This window comes from Agelaius tricolor, unplaced genomic scaffold (assembly GCF_023055355.1).
Source record: "Agelaius tricolor isolate 1412-34295 unplaced genomic scaffold, bAgeTri1.0.p SCAF_64, whole genome shotgun sequence".
NCBI lineage: Eukaryota > Metazoa > Chordata > Aves > Passeriformes > Icteridae > Agelaius > Agelaius tricolor.
This window is the reverse complement of record NW_027269324.1, coordinates 414,787-437,815: the sequence shown is the minus strand read 5'-3', so window position 1 is coordinate 437,815 and position 23,029 is coordinate 414,787. Positions and strand designations below refer to the sequence as shown.

General features: G+C 52.7%; 2 protein-coding genes and 1 pseudogene across 2 annotated transcripts in view; 1 reads left to right on the top strand and 2 right to left on the bottom strand.

Moving 5' to 3' along the window:
• Positions 1 to 23,029, top strand: part of LOC139605317 (uncharacterized) — an 850,331-nt gene that overhangs the window by 565,472 nt on the left and 261,830 nt on the right.
• LOC139605305 (zinc finger protein 420-like) overlaps positions 1 to 23,029 on the bottom strand; it is a 52,596-nt pseudogene that overhangs the window by 20,002 nt on the left and 9,565 nt on the right.
• On the bottom strand, positions 19,584 to 20,153 carry LOC139605306 (olfactory receptor 14J1-like). Its single transcript, XM_071456668.1, has one exon. The coding sequence runs from the start codon at positions 20,151 to 20,153 to the stop codon at positions 19,584 to 19,586; it is 570 nt and encodes a 189-aa protein (XP_071312769.1).

Sequence of the window (23,029 nt, the reverse complement as noted above, 5' to 3'; positions counted from 1 at the left end):
AAAAAAGATCATTTACCTCTTTAATGCAAGTTTCAGAAGTTTTTCACTAACACTTGGGTTTTGTTTTCATCTTTAACATTTTATATAGTTTTTTTTCTTTTTCCTTTTATTCCTGTAAATAGAAAACATGTCCTACAGAAGGAATGTCCTTTGCTCCTGGTTCCTGTGTGGAGCAGCTCCCTTCCTGCTGGCTGAGCTGCTCAGGCAGAGCCCAGCAGCTCCTGGCCCTGCAGGGCTGAGGCTTTTCCCCGTTGCTGGGCACAGACTGATGGAGCAGCACTGCTGAACACGGGCACACAAAGGGACCAGGAGCAGCTGCCTTTGGCCACCTGAGGCTCCAAGGCCAACCTCTGAGCAGCCAGGGCTGGAAGAGACTGGCAGCATCTGATCCCTGACTCTGGGCCAGGGCTGCACAAATGACCCCACAGCAGCAGCAGCAGCAGCAGCAGCAGCAGCAGCAGCAGCAGCAGCAGCAGCAGATGGAGCTGACTTTCAGCACAGCCCCTGCCCCTGTTCCCTCCCGTGTGCAGCGGTGTCACAGCAGCCTGAGGCACCTGGGAGCCCCCAGAGCCAGCAGGGACTTGAGATGGCAGCCCTGGGCTCCTGGAGGCTGTGCAAGGAACAGAGCTGGGCACTCCCTGTCCATGGGGAGCTTGCAGATGGAAAAGGCTGCTGTGCCCAGGCAGCTCCAAGGGCACAGAAAGGAGGCTCTGGAGCACTGGATCTGGGCCAGTGCCACAGTCCTGGGCAGCAGCCAGCGGGCCCTGGGGGAACAGAGGGCACAGCACGAGGGACAGAAGCAGGCAAGGGCAGAGACTGGAGAGAGCCAGAGCCAGGAGCAGGAACAGCTGCTCCATTGCACTCCTGGAGAAAGCTCTTGGCTGCTTCAAAGCGCTGAAAGGCGTGAAGGGCAGAGAGGAGGCCACAGCAAACAATGCTCCTGTTTGCACAGCCTCCCTTCTCCGTGTCCCAGAAGGAATTGCATGGACTGGATTCGTCTCTCCGAGTGGTCTCGTTCAGCATGAGCAGCTCAGCACCAGGAGCTGAAGGAGCTGAAGCCTCAGGCCACAGGAGCTGGGCAAGAGGAGACTTTCTGAGCAAATGAATGCTGCTAAAATAGCCCCAGCTGAATGCAGTGGATAGAATCATGGAATCACAGAATCCTTTCTCTTGGAAAAGCCCTCTGAGCTCACCCAGTGCAGCCGCTCAGCCAGCAGTGCCAAGCCCAGCACTAAAGCACGTCCCTGAAGTGCCAAGGCCTGGACAGCAGCCCTGAGTGAGGCCTGGACAGCAGGCCCTGAGCCCAAGGTGGCCTCTGGATGAACCTTCCAAGCAAAGGTTATCTTTGTATCTGCTCCCTGATGAGATATGCATGGTCATTAGCACTGTGATAGATGTAGCCACTCCTTAGTGAAACATGTATAGACCTTTGTGTATTTAGAAGCCAGACCAGGCCATGAAATCTGACATCTGGCCTTGTTTGAGGCTGAATGGTCAAAGTCACCTCCCTTGGTTCCTCCTGGGGCCCTGGCCAGGCTTTGGGAGGGAGCCAAGAGGAGGATGAAACCAGATGTTGCCACACTAGAAGTGCTGTCAGTCTGTCCATTCAGCACTGTCAGAGCTGGGCCCTCTCCCAGCGGGGTTGGAGCCTCACCTGGGGCTGGAGGCACCTGCAGGAATTGCCAGTGCCCAGGAGTGGCTCTGCAGCCCTTGGCTGTGACAGCTTCCCCAGCTGCTGTGTGCATCTGGGCGATGGTAAAGGCTGAGGGTAACTGGGGCTGGATCTTTCTGAATCACTGCAGGCAATCTTTGGTGGGGATGGTTGGGTGCATTGCTGAGCTGCTCCTTTTGAGATTCTTTGCTGCTTTGAGCTGCAGGAAATGACACTGATTCCTTCAGTTGGAGTCTGTGTCTTTGGTGCTGACCCTGCCCACTGGCAAAACAAAACTGGCCCAGTCTGGCCAGATTCCAAGAAAATGTCACTTTTTAAATGTAAATGTGAGGAATCAGTGCCATCAGAAATTCCCAGATGGGAAGCCCTTCCCTGGAGTTCCCTGGCTCTGGAGTGGGCTGAGGTGGGAGCCCCGTGGGAACAGTGGGGCAGTCGGGTAAAAGAGGCTGCACCCCTGGATGGCTTCAAATGCATCTAAAAATTGCACATGGAAAAGGAAAAGGACTTGTGGGTTTGGGCAGACAAAGATGAATTTGTTAAGAGTCCAATGGAAACAGCACCTTCAGAAGGAACAATTATTGTTGGAATGCTCCCACATGGAGCAAGAGAAGAAGGTTTTAATCTTGAGCTCAGCTGCATTTGTGCCAGTGAAATATCAATATACTAAATAACTATATGTATTTATTGTATAATAAGACCTTAATATATGTATATATGTATTTGTATATTTGTATATTTATATATATATATTATATATATGTCTGTATCTATCTGTCTATATATATATCAATATGTATATCTACATATGAAATAATAATAATGTGAATTAGTGCTGACAATACTAATTTGGTAGCTTTGGCTGCTCAGGGATGTAACACTAAATACCCTACAGAACAGGATTGGCCAGGGCCCTACTGTCAGTGGTCAACGTTGTGAGATTGTAGACAATGAAAAAAGGAGGAAGGGATGAAATTGGCTATTTTCCCAGGGTTTGCTGATACTGTGATGCAGAGTGCTTTGTCTGCTGCTGTGAAAAATACAGTGATGAAGCCTGCAGGGTTTTTCATGTACCAGACTATGCACAAGCTGCAGGATTGGTTGAACGGGTGAAGGGGTTGTTAAAAGAGCAGTTGAAAAAATGAGGAGATGGGAACCTTTGCCCATGGAGAACCCATCTCCCAGATGTGCTCCATGCCCTTAACAATGGCCCACGGGGGAAATGGAAACCCCCTGGCTGTGCATGGCTGCCCCCAATTTGCAAATCCAACCATGGGCAGTGAGACTTGGACTGCCTGGGAAATTGTTCTGGCTGTGATGGCCCCTGGCAGGGCCAGCCCAGAGGCTGCAGGGCTGGGCCTTCATGCATTGGAATTAATGAGGAGAAATTCAAAGCAAATGAGAGCTATCAGTACTGAAACAGGAATTCAGATTCCTCCAGGACACTTTGCTTTGGTAACTGCTCCCTTGGAGCTTGGCCTTGCAAAGTGTTCATGTCATGGCAGGAGGAATTGATGCAGAATATCCAGGAGAAATTACAGTAATTCTGTGAAACAATAGTGAACAAGATTGGATTAGTCAACCCCATGACAGGGTAGCACAATTATTGATATTGCAATTTTAGGAACGATTGTGAAAAAAGGAGCTCCAGCTCCAATCACCACCGTTTGTGGAGATAAAGGGTTTGGATCCAGCAGCCCTAATAATGGAGCCAGAGTGTGGGTCCGGAGGCCAAATGGCCCTCCCAAGGCAGCTGAAGGAGCAGCTCCTGGGAAAGACAACTCTGAGTCCTGAAACCTGGGCAGGAACAATGGGGATGTGTCCCTGCAGCCAAGTGTTCTGTGTGAGAACAAGTAGATCTGACAGGATATTGTTTTACACATGCTGCCAGACCAAATCTCCCTGTTTGCCCCAAGGGCCCCTTTGGCAAATGCTCTGATCCACGAGGCTCCATGTGAAGGCTGCTGTGACACTGAGGGACTTGCATAGGAATTGCATCCAGGAGCCCAGGTGCCCCTCAGGGACTGGGACCCAGCCCCTTCCAGCCCGAGGGGAAAGGGCCCCCCCAGGCCTTGTTAGCCACAGACAGCATGGTAAAGCTGAACAGCAAAGGGCCTGGGGGCATTATTCTGGAATTAAAAAGGTGCCAGCTCCATGGACAACAGAATTCTTGTTCCTAACTCCAATGAGATTGAGAAAAAAGAATGAAGAACGGTGTCACCAAAGTACTACTGATGTCTGTAAGGTGTACCTTGATAGTCAGCCAGAATCTTTGTCTGCCACAAACACCTCTAGTGTTTGACCAAGGGGTTAGTCATCAAAATGTCATGATGAGTTCTGAAGGATTGCTGAGCTTCTTTTGTAATTCTTTGCTAATGATGATGTGCTTTGCTGAGCTTATCCTTTTGTAATTCTTTGCAGCTGTGCATGATATAAATGCCACAATTCCTTCAGTTGGTGTCTGTGTCTTTGGTAGTGACCCTGCCCACTGGTGAAACAGGGCCCCCTCTTGCCTGTTACCTGGGAAGGCAAAAAGCCTCCCTCCAAAATTCCCCCTTCCTCCTTGTTCCCCCCCTTCATACCCTGAGCATGATGTGCTCTGGTCTGGGCTGTGCCCGGGGTCAGTTGGGGTCACCTGTCCTGGCTGTGTCCCCTGCCAAGCTCCCCCGCAGCCCCAGCCCCTCCCCAGCGTGGCTGGACGAGGGGCAGGACAGGCCTTGGCTGTGCTGCAGCTCAGCAAGAACAAAACCATCTCTGCGTGCTCAGCGCTGTGCCCAGCACCCGGCCCAGCAGTGTCTCAGTGCCAGGGGCTGTGCCCTCAGTGCCTGCCAGGGCTTTCCATGGCAACTGCCAGGCCAGGTGACCCAGGTGTCCCCCCCAGTGCCGGTTGCCATGGAAACAGTGCCCAGCGCTGCCCCTTTCTGTCTGGCTGACCTGGCCTTTGGCCCTGGCAGTGCCCTTGGCTGCTGGTTCCTGGTGCCCGAGCGGCCAGCGCGGCACAGGGCAGGTGGCCATGGCACAGCCCCCAGCAAGGGATCCCTTCTGGCTCTGGGCACTGACACCAGCCCTGAGCAAGGGGCCCAGGCCAGCTTTCCATGGCCACCAACCATCACAACGGCTCTGGGCATTGCTTGCCATGGCACCAAACCAAGGAACGGGTCCCCGTGGCCGTTGCCATGGCACCTGGTGGCACCAACCAGTGTCACTGCAATTGTACCTGGAACAGCCCTGGCACCGCTTTGTCCTCAGGGTTGCCATGGCAGCCCAGGGCAGCAGCAGCTCTGCAGGCAAGGGGCCATGGAACCTGGCTGCAGAAATGGCTCCTTGGGCTGCTTTCCAAGGAAACCTGAACTGATGGGGGTTGCCATGGCAGCCAAAGCCAGCAGTGGGGTCCCTGCAGTGTCCATGGCAACAGTCCCTTGCAATGGCCCAGTGCAGGTTGGGATGATGATCCACCCTCACAGCTGGCCCAGGGCAGGTCTGGAGTGGTCTCGGTGGCACCTTGGGCTTGGCACACACTTGAGGAGGATGTCTGTTTGCAATGGGGAAACTCAAAGAGTTTTAGATTGCTTGAAAAAATAAAAGAAGAAAAGCCACTCTTTGGCTTTGTGCAGCCAGTTCTCTGAGCAAAGCAGGTCCCAGGTGAGTGAGAAGAGACAGGATGGCATTGGGGAATGTAGAGCAAGGTTGTCCACACTGGGTCAGACTTAAAGGCACAGCTTCTCTGAGCAGGCTAGACTTCCTTAGGAGAGTCTCTGGATGAATATCAATCACAGAATGCTGCAATCACCTCTTGTGTAATAGGACAGCAATAAAAGGCACCCTTTCAAATAGAAATATGTATTTCCTAGAAGCTCGTTGAAATATTTCTCCATAGCTGTAGCAAGAAACCTACCTAGTGAACTGCACTAGAGCAGAGGGAAATCCTGGTTCTAGCAGAACCCAAACTGTCAGCATGGACTCCTTGCTTCCATCCAGCCCCACAGTGTCACCATGGCCCCTTGGCTCTGTGCTGCCATGTCACACACAGTGTCACCATGGTCCTCTTAGTGCCACCAGGCCCTGCAGTGTCACAGTGGCCCCTTGCTTCCCCAGGGCCCTGCAGTGTCACAATCATCAGAGAATCAACCAGGCTGGAAATGAACTTGGAGAGCATCAAGGCCAACCTGGGACCCAACACCACCTTGTCACCCGGACCATGGCACTCAGTCTTTCCTTAAAAACCTCCAGGGACAGTGACTCACCCACCTCCCTGGGCAGCCCATTCCAATGCCCAATCACCCTTTGTGTCAAGAATATTTCCTAATGTCCAGTCTAAAAATCCCCTGGTGCAGCTGAAGGCTGTGTCCTCTTGTCCTGTCACTGTTCCCTGGGAAAAGATTCCAAACCCCCACCTGGCTGCACCCTCCTGTCACAGGGAGTTGTAGAGAGTGATGAGGTCTCCCCTGAGCCTCCTCTTCTCCAGGATAAACAAGCCCAGCTCCCTCAGCCACTCCTCACAGGACTTGTGCTCCAGACCCCTCACCAGCCTTGTTGCCCTTCTCTGGACATGCTCCAGCCCCTCCATGTCCTTCCTAAATTGGGGGCCCAGAACTGGACACAGCACTCGAGGTGCTGCCGAACCAGTGCTGAGCACAGGGGAAGAATCCCTGCCCTGCTCCTGCTGGCCACACCATTCCTGATCCATAGGAGTGCCAGGGGTTGGATGAGGGCAATGGTAGGGAGGGGGTGGGGAAAAATTCTGATTGATTGTCAGCCATGAAGGGTCTTGATTTTCATATCTATTCAGACTGCATTAGAAGGTGCTGGTTGTCAATATCAATTGGACATTGCTGATATCAATCTATAAACAGGAAAAGAAATCAGGACAAAACAGTTCTCTCTGCTTTTTTATCAATATAGCAGATTCACATTGAAAACACTTCTGAAATTTGTCTAATTAAGCACAGAAGAATTGAAGTCTTAGATTATTCCTTGGGGCTTTTATTCAGGTGTTTCGAACAAATATTTATGAGCCTTTTCCAGTGAATTCCTGAAGAGATCAAGAAAGAAGTGGCCTCTGGAGCAGTAAAATTCATCACCAACCTCTAAGTGGCTGCAGATCCATCCCTTTTAGAGCAGCAATGAACAGCAATGGGCACAGCTTTGTGGCTGTCCCAGCTTTGGCATGGGCCCTGGGCCTGGAGCAGGAACAGCTCTTGAGGGCCCCAAGGCCAGGGCTCTTGTGCTGCCCTGGGCAGATGGGATGGCAGCAGGGGCTGCACAGCTCTCAGCACCTCAGGCCGAGGGGAGCAGGGCAGCCAGGGAGCCTCCTTTGGCCTTGGCCCAGCACCTTCCCCCATGGCTGGGGCTGAGTCCTGTGGCAGCTGCAGCTGCTGCTGTGCCCTTGGCAGGGGCTGAGGCCGTGGGGCCAGTGCCCAGAGCAGCCTGGCCTGAGCAGAGCTGTGGGGCCAGAGCCGGCTGGGCTGGGCTGGGCTCAGAGAGGCCCTTGGTGCTGCCCAGAGCTCAGGGCAGCTGGCAGAGCTTTCAGGGAGCTGGGCTGGGCTCCAAGAGCCTGGCCCAGAAACCATCAGTGTCCATCTCAGCCTGGCTGAGCGTGCAGGGGCCAAGAAGAGCACCCCAGGGTCTGCAAGTTCTCTGTGTGGGAGCTGGGCTTGTGACCCCCTGAGCCCTCCCCAGTGCTGGGGCTGCACCTCCAGCTCCAGGGGAGATCTGACAGATGGGAGCAGAGACAAATAATTCCTGATGGATTTTTTTTTGTTTGCTTATTCAGGTGACCTGGAGTCATATGTAGATGAGAAATTTACATCAGATAACACTGGTAGAGTGATAAGAAGAATATTTTTTAGCTGAAAATAATATTTCATGCATAATACACAATAGAAAAAAAGACATGTGATCAGAAGAGCATCTGAGTTTTTCAGAGGATGAGAGTCTCATTGATGTCCCAGCAGCCAAACCTGTTCAAATACTTTCTTCAGGGCTTCTTTGAGATAAGAGGTGACCACCAGAGGCCAAGGCAAGCCAGAGCTCTCTGTCCTGGCACCTTTTTTCTGGGAGAACCCTTGCATGTAGGCAATTTTTCAGGGGGAGTATCAATTTTAGCCATGGGCACCTGGAAAGACAGATGGTTCTTTTCCATAGGAAGGAAAGCACAGGGCCCCAGTTCTCCAGGGGCTGATGAGAGGCAGCCCTCAACATTCCAAGATCAGCTGGGCTTGTCAGGTGGCCCCTGGGAGGCCAAACCAGCCAGATCTGTTACCTGTTCCCTTGGATCCCTAAGGCCACACAGTGTCACACTGATGGTGTCAAGTTGTATATCCTTGGTACCACAAGGCCCCATTGTGTCACACTGGCCCCTTGTTCCCATGAGACCTTGCAGTGTCACAGGGGTCTCCTTGGTCCCACAGTATCACAATGGGCCCTTGGTTCAATGAGGCCCTGCAGTGTCAAAATGGTCTCCTTGGCTCCACAAGGTCCTGCAGAGCCCCTTGGATCAATGAGGCTTTGAAGTGTCACAATGGGCTCCAGTGATCCATGAGGTCCTGCAATGTCAGAATGAACCTTCGGTTCCATGAGTCCCACATTGTTCCATGAATCCTTAGTTCCATGGGGCCCGGTAGTGTCACAATTGTCTCCTTGGTTCCAGGGTGCCACACAGTGCCACACAGTGCCACAATTGCCCTTTGGCCCAACAGGGCCTCATAGTGTCCCAATGGATTCCTTGGTTCCATGGGGACGCAAAGTGCTGTGATGAACCTTTGGTTTCTCAAGGCCTCAAAGTGTAAAAATGGCCTCCATGGTTTCCCAAGGCTGTGCTGTTTCACAATGGATCCTTGACTCCATGATGCCCCAGAATGTCACAACAGCTTCCTTGGTTCTGCACTTTAAGAATGCCCCTTTGGTCCCTCAGAGCCCCACAGTGTCACTATTGTGCCCTTGGTTCCATGAGACCCTGCAGTGCCACAATGGTCCTTTGGTTCCACTTGGCCTCATGTGTCACAATGGCCTCCTTGGTTCCATAATGCCCCATAGCACAGCAATGGCCTCCTTGGTTCATTGGTGTCAGAATGGCCCCTTTGTTCCATGGAGCCCCACAGTGTCACTGTGGTCCCCTTGGTTCCATGAGGCCCCTCCTTGGTTCCATGAGGCCCCTCCGTACTACAATGACCCCTTGGTTACAATGGGTTCCAAAGGCTCATAATGCTCTCCGTGGTTCCATGAGGCCCTGCAATATCCCAATGGATCCTTGGTTCCAAGAGGGCCTCGCAGTGTCACAAGGCCGCCTTAGTTCGACAAGGGCCTGCAGTGCTGTAGTGGCCCCTTGGTTCCATGAGGCAAAGCAGAATCAGAATGGCCCCTTGGTTCCATGGAGCACTATGGTGTCACCATGGTCCCACTGGTTCCACAGGGCCCCACAGTGTAACAATGGACCTTTGGTTCGATGAGGTTCCACTGCATCACAATAGACTTTGGTTCCATGAGGTTCCTCAGTGTCTCAATGGCCCCTTGGCTCCATGCGGCCTCACTGTGTCACAGTGGCAGGTGGTTCCATGAGGCTCCACAGTGTCAAAATGGTCTCCTTCGTTCTGTGAATCCCTACAGAGCCACAATGGACGCTTGGTTCCATGAGCTTCCACACTGTCAGCAATGGTCTGAGCACTGCAGTGTCACCATGGATCCTTTGTTCCATGAGATTCCATAGCATAGCATGACCGCCTTGATTCCAGAAGGTTCTGCAGTATCACAATGGACCCTTGGTTCCACGCAGTCCCAAGCTCTCACAATGACCCCATGGCTCCAGGAGCTTCCATACTGTCAGCAATGGTCTCCTGGGTTCCACGAGGCCTTGCTCTGATACAATGGACTTTCGGTTCCATGGGGTTCCACTGCATCACAATGGACCCTTTGTTCCACGAGGTTCCAAGTGTCACAGCTGGATCCTTGTTTCTGTGAGCCTCTGCTGTCACCAAATGGCCAAAAAATCAGAATAAGACTTCTTAACACGAATTTCATGTTTAAGAGAGCAGCATTTATTCAGGGCTGAGGTCCAGCAGGTGATAACTCCTTACATGGACATGTGATTGTATAAGTGTATTGCTTATATACAGTCAATATGTACATTGAAATTTACCCATTTCCATAAAACCCACTCCAGGTTCCCAGATTCAGCCCTTGCTTTTTCTATCACTGCATTCTTGAGCCAGATGTCTTCATCTTCTCTTCCAACCATCCTTGCTGGGAAAGCAGCCCCTGCATGCATTGTTCCTGTGCTGAAAGTTCACAGGCACAGTAAAAATTGAATTAACCCTTTTGGTATCAGCCCCAGGCTTTGTGTGGGCAGGCAGAGGCAGGCAGGAGGCAGAGCTGTCAGCAAAGGAAGGGCCCAGACAGGTGGGGCAGCCGGGGGATGCCGACAGCCTGCAGGGACAGAGGCGCAGGGCAGGGACATCGTGGGACAGTCTGGGCTGCACAGGGCACAGGGATGGGCAGCAGCTGCAAGACAGCCCTGACAGAGCCAACTTGGGCAGCACTTTGACCATGGCAGACACAAAGAGCACCAAAGCCCCAGAGGGTCATTACAGTCCTTGTGCTGTGTCTGTGCTGCTGAGCTGGGCTGGGCTCCTGGCCCAGAGGCAGCTCCTGGCAAGAGCAGCAGAGCTGCAGAGAGACAGCTCTGGCCAGGAGCAGCTCCTGTGCACAGCCCAGCAGGGCTGGGGCACTGCCAGGGCCCCTCAGGGACACCAGCAGGCACAGTCAGAGCTCCCAGGGGCTCAGCACTGGCAGGGTCTGTGGAATGTCCCAGAGGGGGCAGTGTCACAGCAGCTCCTCTGTGGCTGTGTCATGGAGGCACAGAGCAGCTGTGATGTCAGCAAGGGGCTGTGTGACAGTACAGAGTGGGCTGTGTGAGGTCACAGATTGGGCTATGACATCACAGAGTTTTTGTGTGAGGTCACTGAGTCACTACACCACCATAGAGAGACTCTGTGACATCACAGAGCAGGCTGTGACATCATGGCATGGCTGTATGACACCATGGAGCAGGTTGTGAGGTCAAAGTGTGTGCTGTGACATTAAAGAGTGGCAGTATGACATCATTGAGAGGGTTTTGTGGCATCACTGAGGGGGTTGTGACATCACAGAGATGGCTGTGACATCATGGAGTAGGATGAGGGGCCATAGATCAGACTCTGCCATAATAGAATGTGGCTCTGTGACATCAGTGAATGGGTTCTGACATCACAGGGAGGCTGTGTAACATCACAGGGGGCTGTGTGACATCCCAGGGGCTGTGTGACATCACAGGGGCTGTGTGAGGTCCCTGGGGAGGTCACTCTGCCCTGGCCCCCTCACAGTTCCCCCCAGAGCAGTCCAACCCTGCTCGTGCACAGCGGGGTCCCCTGTCCCCCCGGGTCCCCCCGCCCCCGGTGCCGCAGCCTCCCCCAGAGGATGTTCCACGAGATTGACCCCAGAGCCTGACACGGGGACGGGGGGCCGGGGCCCTGGGGGTGGCACAGGGGGACAGGGACCCCTGGCAGCATCCCCGTGTCCCCCAGGGCCAGAGCCTGGGCCAGGCCTCCTTCAACCTGGTACCAATGAGGCCTTGAGAGCGCTGAAAAAATCCCCAGCAAGGGATCAGCAAAAACCAGATTTAATATTAAGGGGCAGCGGCACAGAGTTCCTTGGCAAGAGTCACTCTGCTCCTGACTGGACACTTCAGGCACACCAAGGAAACAAAGCAACAACAAAACCAAACCAAATCCAGGCAACCAAACCAGAAATGAACTGAGAACTGTCCCTGTGTGTGTGTGTGACACAAGGACAGTGAGAGCAAGGATGAAAGGAATATGGCCCAAAAGCTTAACAGAGCTCAAAGTTAACAGGACTGAACTTATACCTTAACCTTTACTGATACCTTCAATTTCATAATTTAGGAAAAAGCAGCATTTAGCAGGATTTAATCTAACTTATAACCTATGACTTTTTAATTTAACAGCGGAGTAACATTTCACAGTATTTAACTTAGCTTATAACTTATATTAAACATAATAACTTAGGAAAACAACAACTCCTAGCAGTGTTTAACTTCACTTAGACCTTGTGACTTAACCTTACCTATAGGCAATGTAGGTAAGGTTAAGTCATCCTGGCCGCACTTGGCACCAACAGCTTTCTTTGGCAGTGTGAGAACAGGGATGTTGTGCCTCGGAGGGAACAGAAACAGCTCCCGGGGCTGCTGCTCCAGAAAGCAGGAGCTGGGTGGGCAGCAGCAGTGCCTGGAGCAGACAGTGTTTGTGATGAGCTGCAGAGGAGCTGAGCCCAGGGGCTGTTGGCCAAGGCCCAGGCCCAAGGAGCATTTCTCAGCTGGCAGGGCGGCCTGAGAAGGGGAGGGGGGAATGCAGCAGCACAGGGCCCATGGAGCCAAGGGAGCATTGTGACACTGTGGGGCCCTGTGAGACCAAGGGACCATTGTGACACTGTGGGGCCCTGTGAGACCAAGGGACCACTGTGACACTGTGAGGTCCAATGGAGTAAGCAAAGCATTGTGACACTGTGAGGCCTCATGGAACCAGTGAGACCATTGTAACCCTGGGAGTCCCCACAGAACCAAGTGCACCACTGTGATACTATGGGGCCTTGTGAAACCAAGAGGCCTTTATGACACTGCAGGGCTGCATGGAACCAAAGGTCCATTGTGACATTGTGGGGCCTTGTGTCATCAATGGTCCATTGTGACACTGTGGAGCCAAAGGAGACCATTGTGACACTGCAAACCCCCAGGGTCCAAAGGTCCATTGTGACATTGCAGGGCTCATGGAACAGAGGAGACCTGTGACATTGTGGAAGCCTGGGGAACCATGGAGACCATCGTGACACCGTGGGGCTTAATGGCATCATTCGGACCATTGTGACACTGCGGAGCCTTCTGGAACCTTGGGGCCACGGTGGCACTGTGGAACCCAATTGAAAGAAGGGTCTATTGTGACACTGCTGGACCCCATGGAATTAAGTCACCATTATGACACTGCGGGGCCCCATGGGTCCAAGGAGCCATTGCGACACTATGGGGCACCATAAAACCAAAAGAACACAGAACATGTCTGGCTGGCTTGGCCTCCCAGTGACCACCTAACTGGTCCAACTGACCTTGGCATGTTGAGGGTCTCTTCTCATCTGCTGCTGAAACACTGGGGCTGCATGGTTTCCTTCCCAATGGAAAAGAACTGTCCTGCTTCTCCAGATGCCCATGGCTGAGATTGGGCTTGCACCTCCAAAATTCCCTAAAAACAAAGACTGCTCCCAGACAAAATCTGCCATTCCTGACAAGTCTGGCTGGCCTTGGCCTAGTGAGGCTCTCACATGCCTTCTAAACATAGGGGGTGTGTGCTTCCCCTTCTATGGAAAATAATTTTCCTTCTCATCCAGGTGCCCATGGCCAGAATTGGGATTTCACCTGCAACATTGCCTTACTGTGAGAGACCGGAGGAGAATGTTGGCTCAAAACATTTTGTGTGTGGATGAGGAAGGGGCAGGTCCAGCCTTGCCCTGCCCTGGAACCCCAGCCCTGCCCTACCCTGGAACCCCAATCCCCCCAGAGCCTCTATCCCACCCCAGCAGTGGCTGCCAGTCCCTGGCACAGCACAGGCAATGCTCCACAGCCACCTCTGCAGCCCCAGCCCAGCTCCTGAGGGACCAAATGAGCCCAAGCCCCACCTGGGGGAAGGGCCCAGGGAGACCAAGGGCTATTGAAGGCTGACCACAAGGCAAGCACACATCTTGACCCTCCCTCCTCTTGGAATTTCCATCTGAACACTGCTGGATTCCAGGAGTTGGTAGCTCTGTATGTGCTTCTCTGTATCTTTTTTGTCTTTCTCTCTTTCTGTGTCTTCATCATCTAATTCCCTCTTCTTGCAAATTTTGATTAAATTTAAATAGAACAGTCTTAGAATTGGCGAAGCTGAATGGGCCAAGTCAATGCTTTGAAAAGTGTTTTTTTGTTGAATGAATGTCATATTAAACATTTTGCCAAAGTTTCTCTAATTTTTTTAAAGCTCCCAGTAAAGTCTGTTTGGTTCTTTTGGGCACCTGAGAATCTCTTGTTGGTATTTCTCCAGCATATAAAAGAGGATACAATTGTAATTCCTTTTAAATGTCTCTTTGAGAGAGTTGTTTGGGGGATGGGGGTCAGGGCTTCTGTGTGCTGCTTGGCCCAGCCCAGGCAGGGCTTTCCCAGCCACATTCCACACTCCATTGCCCAGCTGGAGCCGCTGGTGCCTCTGAGTTGTGCTGCCCCAGCCCCAGGGATGCTCTCCTTGTCTGCCCATTCCCCCACGGTCTCTGGGCAGGGATGGCTTCAGTGGGGGCTGCTGACATCCTCAGCAACTTGCAGAGGCTGCTGCTGAATTTCCCTGCTCCAGAGGCTTGTTCAGCCTTCAGCTCTTCAGTGCAGGAATTCAGTATCCCAGGGTTCATTAACATTCAGAACACCTTAACATGCCAAGCCTCTGGGAATCATTTGATTTTAATTTACAAATCCTTTGTGGTTAAGTAGATTTCAGTAGTGTATTCAAACTGAATACATGATATTTAAAAAGACAGCGAGAAAAGATTTTTTAGGTCCTGTTAGTTTTGTTTTCCTGTTAATTCATAGATAAGTGCAATCTCCAATGGACATTGAATCCAAGTACCTCCTCATGCAGTTTGAATAGATATAAAAATCAAGACCCTTCATGGCTGACAATCAATCACACTCTGTCCCTACCCCCACCCCACCATTTCCCCCATCCAAGCCCTGGCACTCAGAGCAGCCTTGTGCAAATCTGAGCTCCCTCCAGCCCAGGCTGCACCTGCAGGTTCCAGCTCCTTGGCTCCAACTCCCACCTGCTTTCCTTGGAGAAGGAGCTGCCCAAGACACAGAGGGATGTTCATTTCTTGTCAGCCAACAAAGCCAAGGGAAGGCACAGCTCCATCCAATGCAAAAGTCATTCTTCCCCTTGGCTCTGCCCTGCCCCTGATCCCCCCAGCCCGTCCTGTTTCCTTCATCCCTGCATTGCCAGGGACTCTCTGGGACAAGGGAGCTCTGCTCTGGGGATGGAGGGAGGTGCAAGTGCCACCATTGGAGTAGGAACCACAACTCATCAGGTTTGTGTCCTTTGGGATTCAGGAACTGGTGAGATTCAGAGGCACAGAAAGTTTCTCTTCATGGCCAACAGACCATGGTTGAACAGGACACAATTTAGTAACAATCATACTCTTCCCTGAGCTATGTGCAACTTCCCAGCAATGCCTGATGAGTCCACCACCCACAAGTGATTTTCATACTAAAATAATTTTTGACAAACATTGTTCTGTGACAGATATAAAAACAATTAAGTTCTTGTATCAGGATGCTCATCCTGGAGTGGGGGCAAAACAGCTCCAACAATTCCTGATTTGCAAAGCTGTCAGTGGTGGATTGAGAAGGGAGGCCAGGCTGCTCTTGGTGCTGAGGAAATGCTGAAACCAGCCTGACTCATTTCATCTCCTCCTGTCCTGGCTGATCTCCCCTCTTTCCCCTCCCACCCATTGGCTTTTGTCTCCCACCAGGCCCCCCAGTGAAGAGCCTGGCTCTGTGTTCTCCATCCCCTCCTCACTGGCACTGCCAGGCTGGGATGAGGAGCCCCTCAGCCTTCCCTGCTCTGGGCTGGACAAGCCCAGCTCCCTCACCCTCTGCTCACAGCCCAAGGGCTCCAGCCCCACCTTGGAGGCCCTTCCCAGACCCTGCTCCAGCTGCCAGACATCTTTCCTGCCCTGGGCAACCCAAGCCAGGCCACAGTGACCTGGATAATCCCCGTCCTTGATGTCCTGGTCACACAGCCCTGGCCCCTTGTCCCCATGTCAGGCTCTGGGGTGGATCCTGTGGAACATCCTTTGGTGGAGGCTGTGGCTCCAGGTGGGCCAGGGGGATCCCGGGGGACAGGGACCCCGCTGGGCATGGACAGCATTGGACTTGTTGGGAGAAACTGTGAGGGGGAGCTGGGGCGGAGTGACCAACCCAGTGACCTGACACAGCCCTGCTGGGATGTCACACACCCCCTCTGGGATGTCACAGCCTGCTCTGTGAGCTCACAGCCCCTTCTCTAATGTAACACAGGCAGTCTCTGATGTCACAGCCAATTCTGTGATGTCTTAGTCTTCTCTGGGATGTTAGACCTCTGCCCTGTGATGTCACAACTGGCTCTGTGATGTCACAGAGGCAGTCTATGATGTCACAGCTGCTCAATGACCTCACATGACCCACTCTGTGATGTCATAGCCCACTCTGTGACCTCATGTTACCAGATGATCAATTGCCTACACCAGGTGAGCTCACACCTGGAGCTTGTTCTCCACATCCCCAGGCCTATGGAAACCACACAAGGCCCATTGTGTGAGAAGGGGAACTGGACGTTCAGCAGCCTCAGGGTCCTGCCAGCTCAGCCAGGCCCACTGGAACATTGGGGTCCACGACCACCAGGGACCACCAGAGAGACCCCCAGGACAGAAGAACACATGGGTAAAGGGAGGGGGAATATGCTGATGATTTTGGGGAAATGATTATCATATGTATGTTTAGTCCAGGACAATCAATGAATATGTGAGCAAAATACAGAATATAAACAGAAACTTTCCTGTGCTCAGCATGCAGGGCTTTGGGAGGAGCTCTCCCCCGTGCATCCAGCTGAATAAAGAATGCTGCTTCTTAGTGCTACACTGGGGTTAAGGAGTTTTCTGTTTCACTGAATGTTTGGTAACACTCCCACTGCCAAGGAAAGCTCTGTCTGCTGCTGTTCACAAACAGAGAAGGGCTGGGGGCAGATGTGGGGCTCAGAGGCTGCCTGGGGCACAGTGACCATGAAATAATCAAGTTTTCCATGTTCTGTGAAAGAAGGAGGGGCAGCAACAAAACTTCCACACTGGAATTAGGAAGGGCAGACTTTGGCCTGTTTAGGATGCAGATCTGGGGAGTGCCAAATTGGGTACTGATTTTTTAAGGGAAACACCCCTTAAAAACAAAGGGGTCCAGGAAGGACACACATTTCAAGAAGGTAATTTAAGGGGGAAGGAGCAGCCTGTCCCAGTGTGACAAAAGATGAGCTGGTAAGGACAATGACTGGCCTGGCTGCCCATGGAGCTTTTGTGGGAACTCCGGGGATAAAAGGACTGGCAACTCAGGAAGCATTTAATGATTTTAATGGGTTATTCAGAAAGAAAAGTTGAGATGTGAAAGCTCAATTCGAACTTAACCTGGCGGCTTCTGTAAAAAAAAAGGTTTTTATTAAAAAAAAAATTGTTGCCAAAGTAGGGAGAAGAAGAACCTCTACTATTTATTGGATGCAGTAGAGAATAGAGTAACTAAAGATAAGGAAAGGGCTGAGCTACTTAACACCTTGTTTGTCTCAATTTTCAATATTAGGACAGGCTGTTCTCAGGACAAGTGTTCTCCTGAGCTGGTAGATGGGCACAGGAAGCAGAACAGCCCCCTGGAATCCAGGAGGAAGCAGCTGCTGACCTGCTGAGCCACTCAGATGCTCACAGGTGGATGGGATCTGATGGGATCCATGCTAGGGGGATGAGGGAGCTGTGGATGAGCTCCCCAGGCTGCTCTCCATCATTTACCATCAGTCTGGCTCAGCAGGGAGGTCCCAGAGCACTGGAGGTGCCAGTGTGAGCCCATCCCCAGGAAGGGCTGGAAGGAGGAGCTGGGGAACTCCAGGCCTGTCAGCCTGACCTGGGTGCCCGGCAAGGTTATGGAACAGATCACCTTGAGTGCCATCACAGGGCACCCACAGGATGGCCCAGGGATCAGAGCCAGCCAGCGTGGATTTAGGGGTGGCAGGTCCTGCCTGACCAACCTGGTCTCCTTTTATGCCCAGGTGACCCAGCTGTGGATGTGGGAAAGGCTGTGGATGTTGTGTGCCTGGACTCCAGCAGAGCCTTTGACTCTGTCTCTGACAGCATTCCCTGGAAAAGCTGCAGCCCACGGCTTGGGCGGGTTCCCTCCTTGCTGGGAGATTTAAGAGCTGGCTGGAGGCTGGGCCCAGAGAGTGGTGGGCATGGTGCTGCACCCAGCTGGTGTCCAGGCACTGGTGCTGTCCCCAGGGGTCTGTGCTGGGCCCAGTCCTGTTTAATATCTTCACTGATGATCTGGGTGAGGGGATCGAGTCCAGCATTCACAAATTGCAGATGGCACCAAGCTGGGTGTGAGTGTGGATCTGCTGGAGGGCAGGACAAGAAGACACAGCCTTAAGCTGCGCCAGGGGAGGCTCAGGCTGGACAATAGGAAGGAGTTCTTCACAGAAAGGGTGAGTGGGAACTGGAAGGGGCTGGCCAGGGGGGAGGTGGCAGAGTCACTGTCCCTCTCCAGTGAGGGCACTTAGTGGCATTGTCTGGGTGGCAAGGCAGTATTAGGGCATTGGTTGGACTTGATGATCCCAAAGGTCCTTTCCAGCCTATTTGATTCTGTCATTCTCTGATGATTGGGACACTCTGGGGCCATTGTGACACTGCAGGGCCTCGTGGAACTAAGAGGACCATGGTGACACCGTGCATCCCCACAGAACCAGGGGTCCATGGTGGTGCTCTGGGGCAAAATGGAACCAGGGAGTGCCCCATGACACTCTGGGCCCTCGTGGAACCACAGAGGCCATTGTGACACTGCAGGGCCTCGTGTAACCAAGGGGTTTCACCATTTTGACACTGCAAAACCAAGGAGACCATTGGGAGACTGCAGGGCCCAGTGGAACCAAGGGGCCGTTCTGACACTGCGGGGCCTCATGGCACCAAGGGGACATTGTGACACTGCAGGATCCTGTGTAACCAAGGGGCCACTGTGACACGATGGGGCCTTGAGGAATCTGGAATAATGCTGTGACACTGTGTGGCCTCGTGGACAAGGAGTCCATTGTGACACTGAGGGGACTTGTGGAACCACAGAGACCATGGTGACAGTGTGGGACCTCATGTGACCATGGGGCCATTGTGACACCCTGGGGCCCCATGGAACCAAGGGGCCACTGTGAAACTGCAGCACCAACGAGAACATTGTGGCACTGTGAAGCCCCATGGAACCAAGGGGTCCATTGTCACATTTTGGGGCCCCATGGAAGCAAGGAGTCCATTGTTGCCCTGCATGGGCTCATGGAACCAAGGAGACCAGTGTGACACTGCCTGGTGTAACCAAGAGGCCATTGTGACACTGAGGGGCCCCATGGAACCAAGGACATCTTTGCAGATGACACCAAGCTGGACGTAAGTTTTGATCTGAAGGAACATAGGAGTGGACTGCACAGGAACATTGACAGGCTGGATCCAGGGGATGAATCCAACAAGGTGAGGTTTAACAAATCCAAGTGCAAGGCCCTGATATTTGGCCCCAGTGCTACAGGCTGGAGACAGAGTTCCAGGACAGCAGCCAGGCAGAAAGGGACCTGCAGGGACTGATGGACAGCAGGCTGGACAGGAGGCAGCAGTGTGCCCAGGTGGCCAAGAAGGCCAATGGCTCCTGGCCTGGATCAGGAATGGTGTGGCCAGCAGGAGCAGAGCTGCTATTCCAGCACTGATCTGCCCCAGCTCTGCACACAGACATTGCTGCTGCTGCTCCAGAGAAGGGAACACAAGGGGATCTCTGCAGAAAACTTTGCTGGGAGATCTTTTACTTCCTTTAAATACACCAAGAGCACAGCCCCTCATTGACACAGTCTGTGGGCACAGGGAAGGTGGAGAAAACAAAATGACCAATGGCACAAATATTGACATTTCTTTGTGGACAATATGAAGAAACTAAAACAAAGGAAAGAAATCTCCAAAATGAAACTAACAAGAAGGACCAAAAACTAGTTTTATTACAAGTTATTTACAGAAATTCTCCAGCAGTTTTATGTTTCTGAAACCATCAAGTCATCAGTCTCCACACTGCAGCCTTGAGCTCCTGGTTCCTCAGGCTGTAGATGAGGGGGTTCAGGGCTGGAGGCACCAGCGAGTACAGAACTGACAGGGACAGATCCAGGGATGGGGAGGACATGGAGGGGGGCTTCAGGTAGATAAATGTGCCAGTGCTGAGGAACAGGGAGACCACGGCCAGGTGAGGGAGGCAGGTGGAAAAGGCTTTGTGCCGTCCCTGCTCAGAGGGGATCCTCAACACAGCCCTGAAAATCTGCACATAGGAGAAAACAATGAACACAAAACAGCCAAATAGCAAGCAGGCACTAACTGCAATTAACCCATGTTCCCTGAGGGAGTAATTTGAGCAGGAGAGCTTGAGGATCTGAGGGATTTCACAGAAGAACTGGCCCAGGGCATTGCCATGGCACAGGGGCAGGGAAAATGTATTGGCCGTGTGCAGCAGTGAATAGAGAAAGGCACTGGCCCAGGCAGCTGCTGCCATGTGGGCACAAACTCTGCTGCCCACGAGGGTCCCGTAGTGCAGGGGTTTGCAGATGGACACGTAGCGGTCGTAGCACATGATGGTCAGCAGATAAAACTCTGTTGAAATGAAGAAGAGAAAGAAAAAGAGCTGAGCAGCACATCCAGTGTAGGAGATGTTGCTGGTGTCCCAGAGGGAATTGTGCATGGCTTTGGGGACAGTGGTGCAGATGGAGCCCAGGTCAGCGAGGGCCAGGTTGAGCAGGAAGAAGAACATGGGCGTGTGCAGGTGGTGGCCGCAGGCTACGGCGCTGATGATGAGGCCGTTGCCCAGGAGGGCAGCCAGGGAGATGCCCAGCAAGAGGCAGAAGTGCAGGAGCTGCAGCTGCCGCGTGTCTGCCAATGCCAGCAGGAAGAAGGGCATGATGCAGCTGCTGTTGGACATTTGCTGGGGCTGCACATGGGCACCTGTTCATGGAGAAAGGACAGTGACATATCAGCAGAGGCTGCTTTGGGCCAAACCTGGGCCATTCCCTGCAGACTGCCCCGCTGGGACTCACCCAGCCTTGTTCCTGCTCTGGGAAAACCTTCACCCAGGTCCCTGCCTGAGCTCCAGTTGTGCTGGCTGAGTGTGCAAGGAGCAGCCAGGCCTGTGTGTGGGGGCTCTCGAGGAGCCATCCCTGCCCTGATGCCCTGGGTGTGTGGCCATGTGGCAGAGGGACAAAACTAGGTGTTAAGGATTTGTCAGGGTAATGACTGCTATTTCAGAAAGGCTTGATAGCCTCTGCACTCACAGCTCCTTAGGACATCGATGGCAGGAGTTGATTTAAGTAATTTTTTCTGCCCACACACCATTTCTGGCTTTCTGAGGTCACAAATCCCCAACATTTCTGCTGCACTCAGAGTTTGCCATAGAGAGATGGGAGAGATAAAGGATTCCCTGTGGCTGAGGGAAGGTGAGGGGCTGGATGGGCTTGTTCCCAACTGCCCTGGCTTTGCACCTTTGGCTTCAATCAGAGCCCAGTCACACTCCCGGGTCACCCTGGGATAAACCAGACCCTGCCCAGAGCAGAGGGATCCCTGAATGTCTCACCCTCTCTCGAGGTCTCTGGGCAAGGTCTCAGCACCCCCTTGTGCCAAGGACACTCACGGCTCCCTAGGCAAACCCAGCAGCATTTCCTCAGCTGTGGCAGCTCTGCCCTCCCCCGTGCCCCCAGCCCTGCTCTCTTCAGCCCCCTCTCCTTCCCTGAGCATCTCCCTGGGCCTGGACATTCCCTCCTGAGAGGAGCCTTGTCCCTGCCAGCGCTCACAGAGCCCATCCCAGCCTGTGTGCCCCGGCTGGGGCCCTACAGAAACCTGCCTGTGTGCAGGGCCCTGGCTGGGGCAGGCTCTGTGTGCAGCTGGGCAAGGGCAGCTCAGGAGAGCCCTGCTGGGCCCTGCAAAGGTGATGCTGCTGCTGTGCAGGGCTGAGGAGTGGCTGAGGGCCCTTTGGGAGGCTCCCAGCAGAGACACTGATCAACTTAATTTACAGTTTTGCAGTCCCTGTAAAAGATCAAACATTCCTTTGATGATCCTGTGTGTCCCTTTCAACTCAGAATGTCCTGGGATTCTTGGATTACAATTCCTGTTCTGCTTCTCTCATCCCCTTGTTGTCTATAATCAAAAAAGAAAACAAAAAACCCCTTGCAACAGTGTTAGAACAGTAAAGTAAAAACCAGACATGAATTGGAAGCTTCCAGGTGTCCCAGTGGGGATGGGGCACACCCAGGGCCTGATTTCAACAATTTATTAAGGTTGATTAATTAGGATATTTAACAGGAGCATCCAACAGGAGATTCAGTTTCCCCGGTTACACACCCTGGCTCAACCCATTGGAATAGGTCCAAGGGCTTCTTTACCTTCACTTTTTGTTATGACTGCTCATTTATCTAGTCAATAAAAAAAATGGTTTTGTAGGTTCTCTTCCTGAAAATAGGACTATTTGATAATAAGACTGATAAGACAGTATTTCAGGAATGTATTTAGACAGTCAGCTTATTGTTCTAAAATCTAAGAGAATGGTTAGGAAACGTACTAGAGTTAATTAAGGATTATAATAATATAAGTATATAAGAGCAGTTTAATATAGTTAATAGGAATTTAGTAGTGTTAAGTAAGGATTGTAGATTTATAACTATATAATAGTAATTTACAGAGCTATGAATATATCAAAAATGTGTAAAAATCAAAAATTTTTTGCCAACACCCCAACTTTCCCATCCTTCTCCAAGAAGGAAATTGAAAACACTCTCAGGAAAGCTCCCGATCTTTCCATCAATCCCAGGCTTACCTTCTTTGGGAAGTGCCCTCCGGAGCAGTGCCCAGGCTGGTCTGGAGCTGGGAGCAGCTCTGCCCCACCCAGCCCCTCTCAGCAGCAGCCCCTGCCCTGCTCAGGGCGGCTCCTTCCCCCCAGAGCTTCTCCCCAGCGCTGGGAGCAGCTGCCAGGGCTGGCTGAGAGCTGTCCCTGGCAGGCAGCAGAGTCCCTGCCCCAGCACAGCGCCCTGGGCTGCAGGACCCTGCTCTGCAGGACAGCCCTGGGCACCCCTGGCTGCAGCCCCGGCTGCTCAGCCCTGCAGCAGAGCCTGGCAACAGGAGCTGCCTTGGGCTGTGCCTGGGCTGGGGTAGCAGGGAAAGCCAGCCCTGCCCTAGGGCCACAGCCCTGCCCTGGAGCAGCCCTGAGAGTCCTCCTGAAAGGTCCTAAAAGCTGTGGGATGTGCCAGCTCCAGGGGATCCCTGCAGGAACTGCAGCTTCTCTTCCCACAGCCAGGGAATGACTGCTTCAAACCTGGGATGATTTCTGCTCTAGTGAGCCCTGAGTGAGCTCTGCTCTGTGCTCCCAGCCCAGGCTGAGTTTAACCCCTCTGTGCCTCTGTGCTGTGCCCAGGCTGGCTGCAGGCAGTGCCCCAGCCCTGCTGGGCTGGCACAAGAGCTGCTCAT

What these genes read in the sequence shown, in the direction of transcription:
- LOC139605306 (XM_071456668.1), bottom strand. Translation starts at nt 20,153, where the DNA reads ATGTGCTACGACCGCTACGTGTCCATCTGCAAACCCCTGCACTACGGG.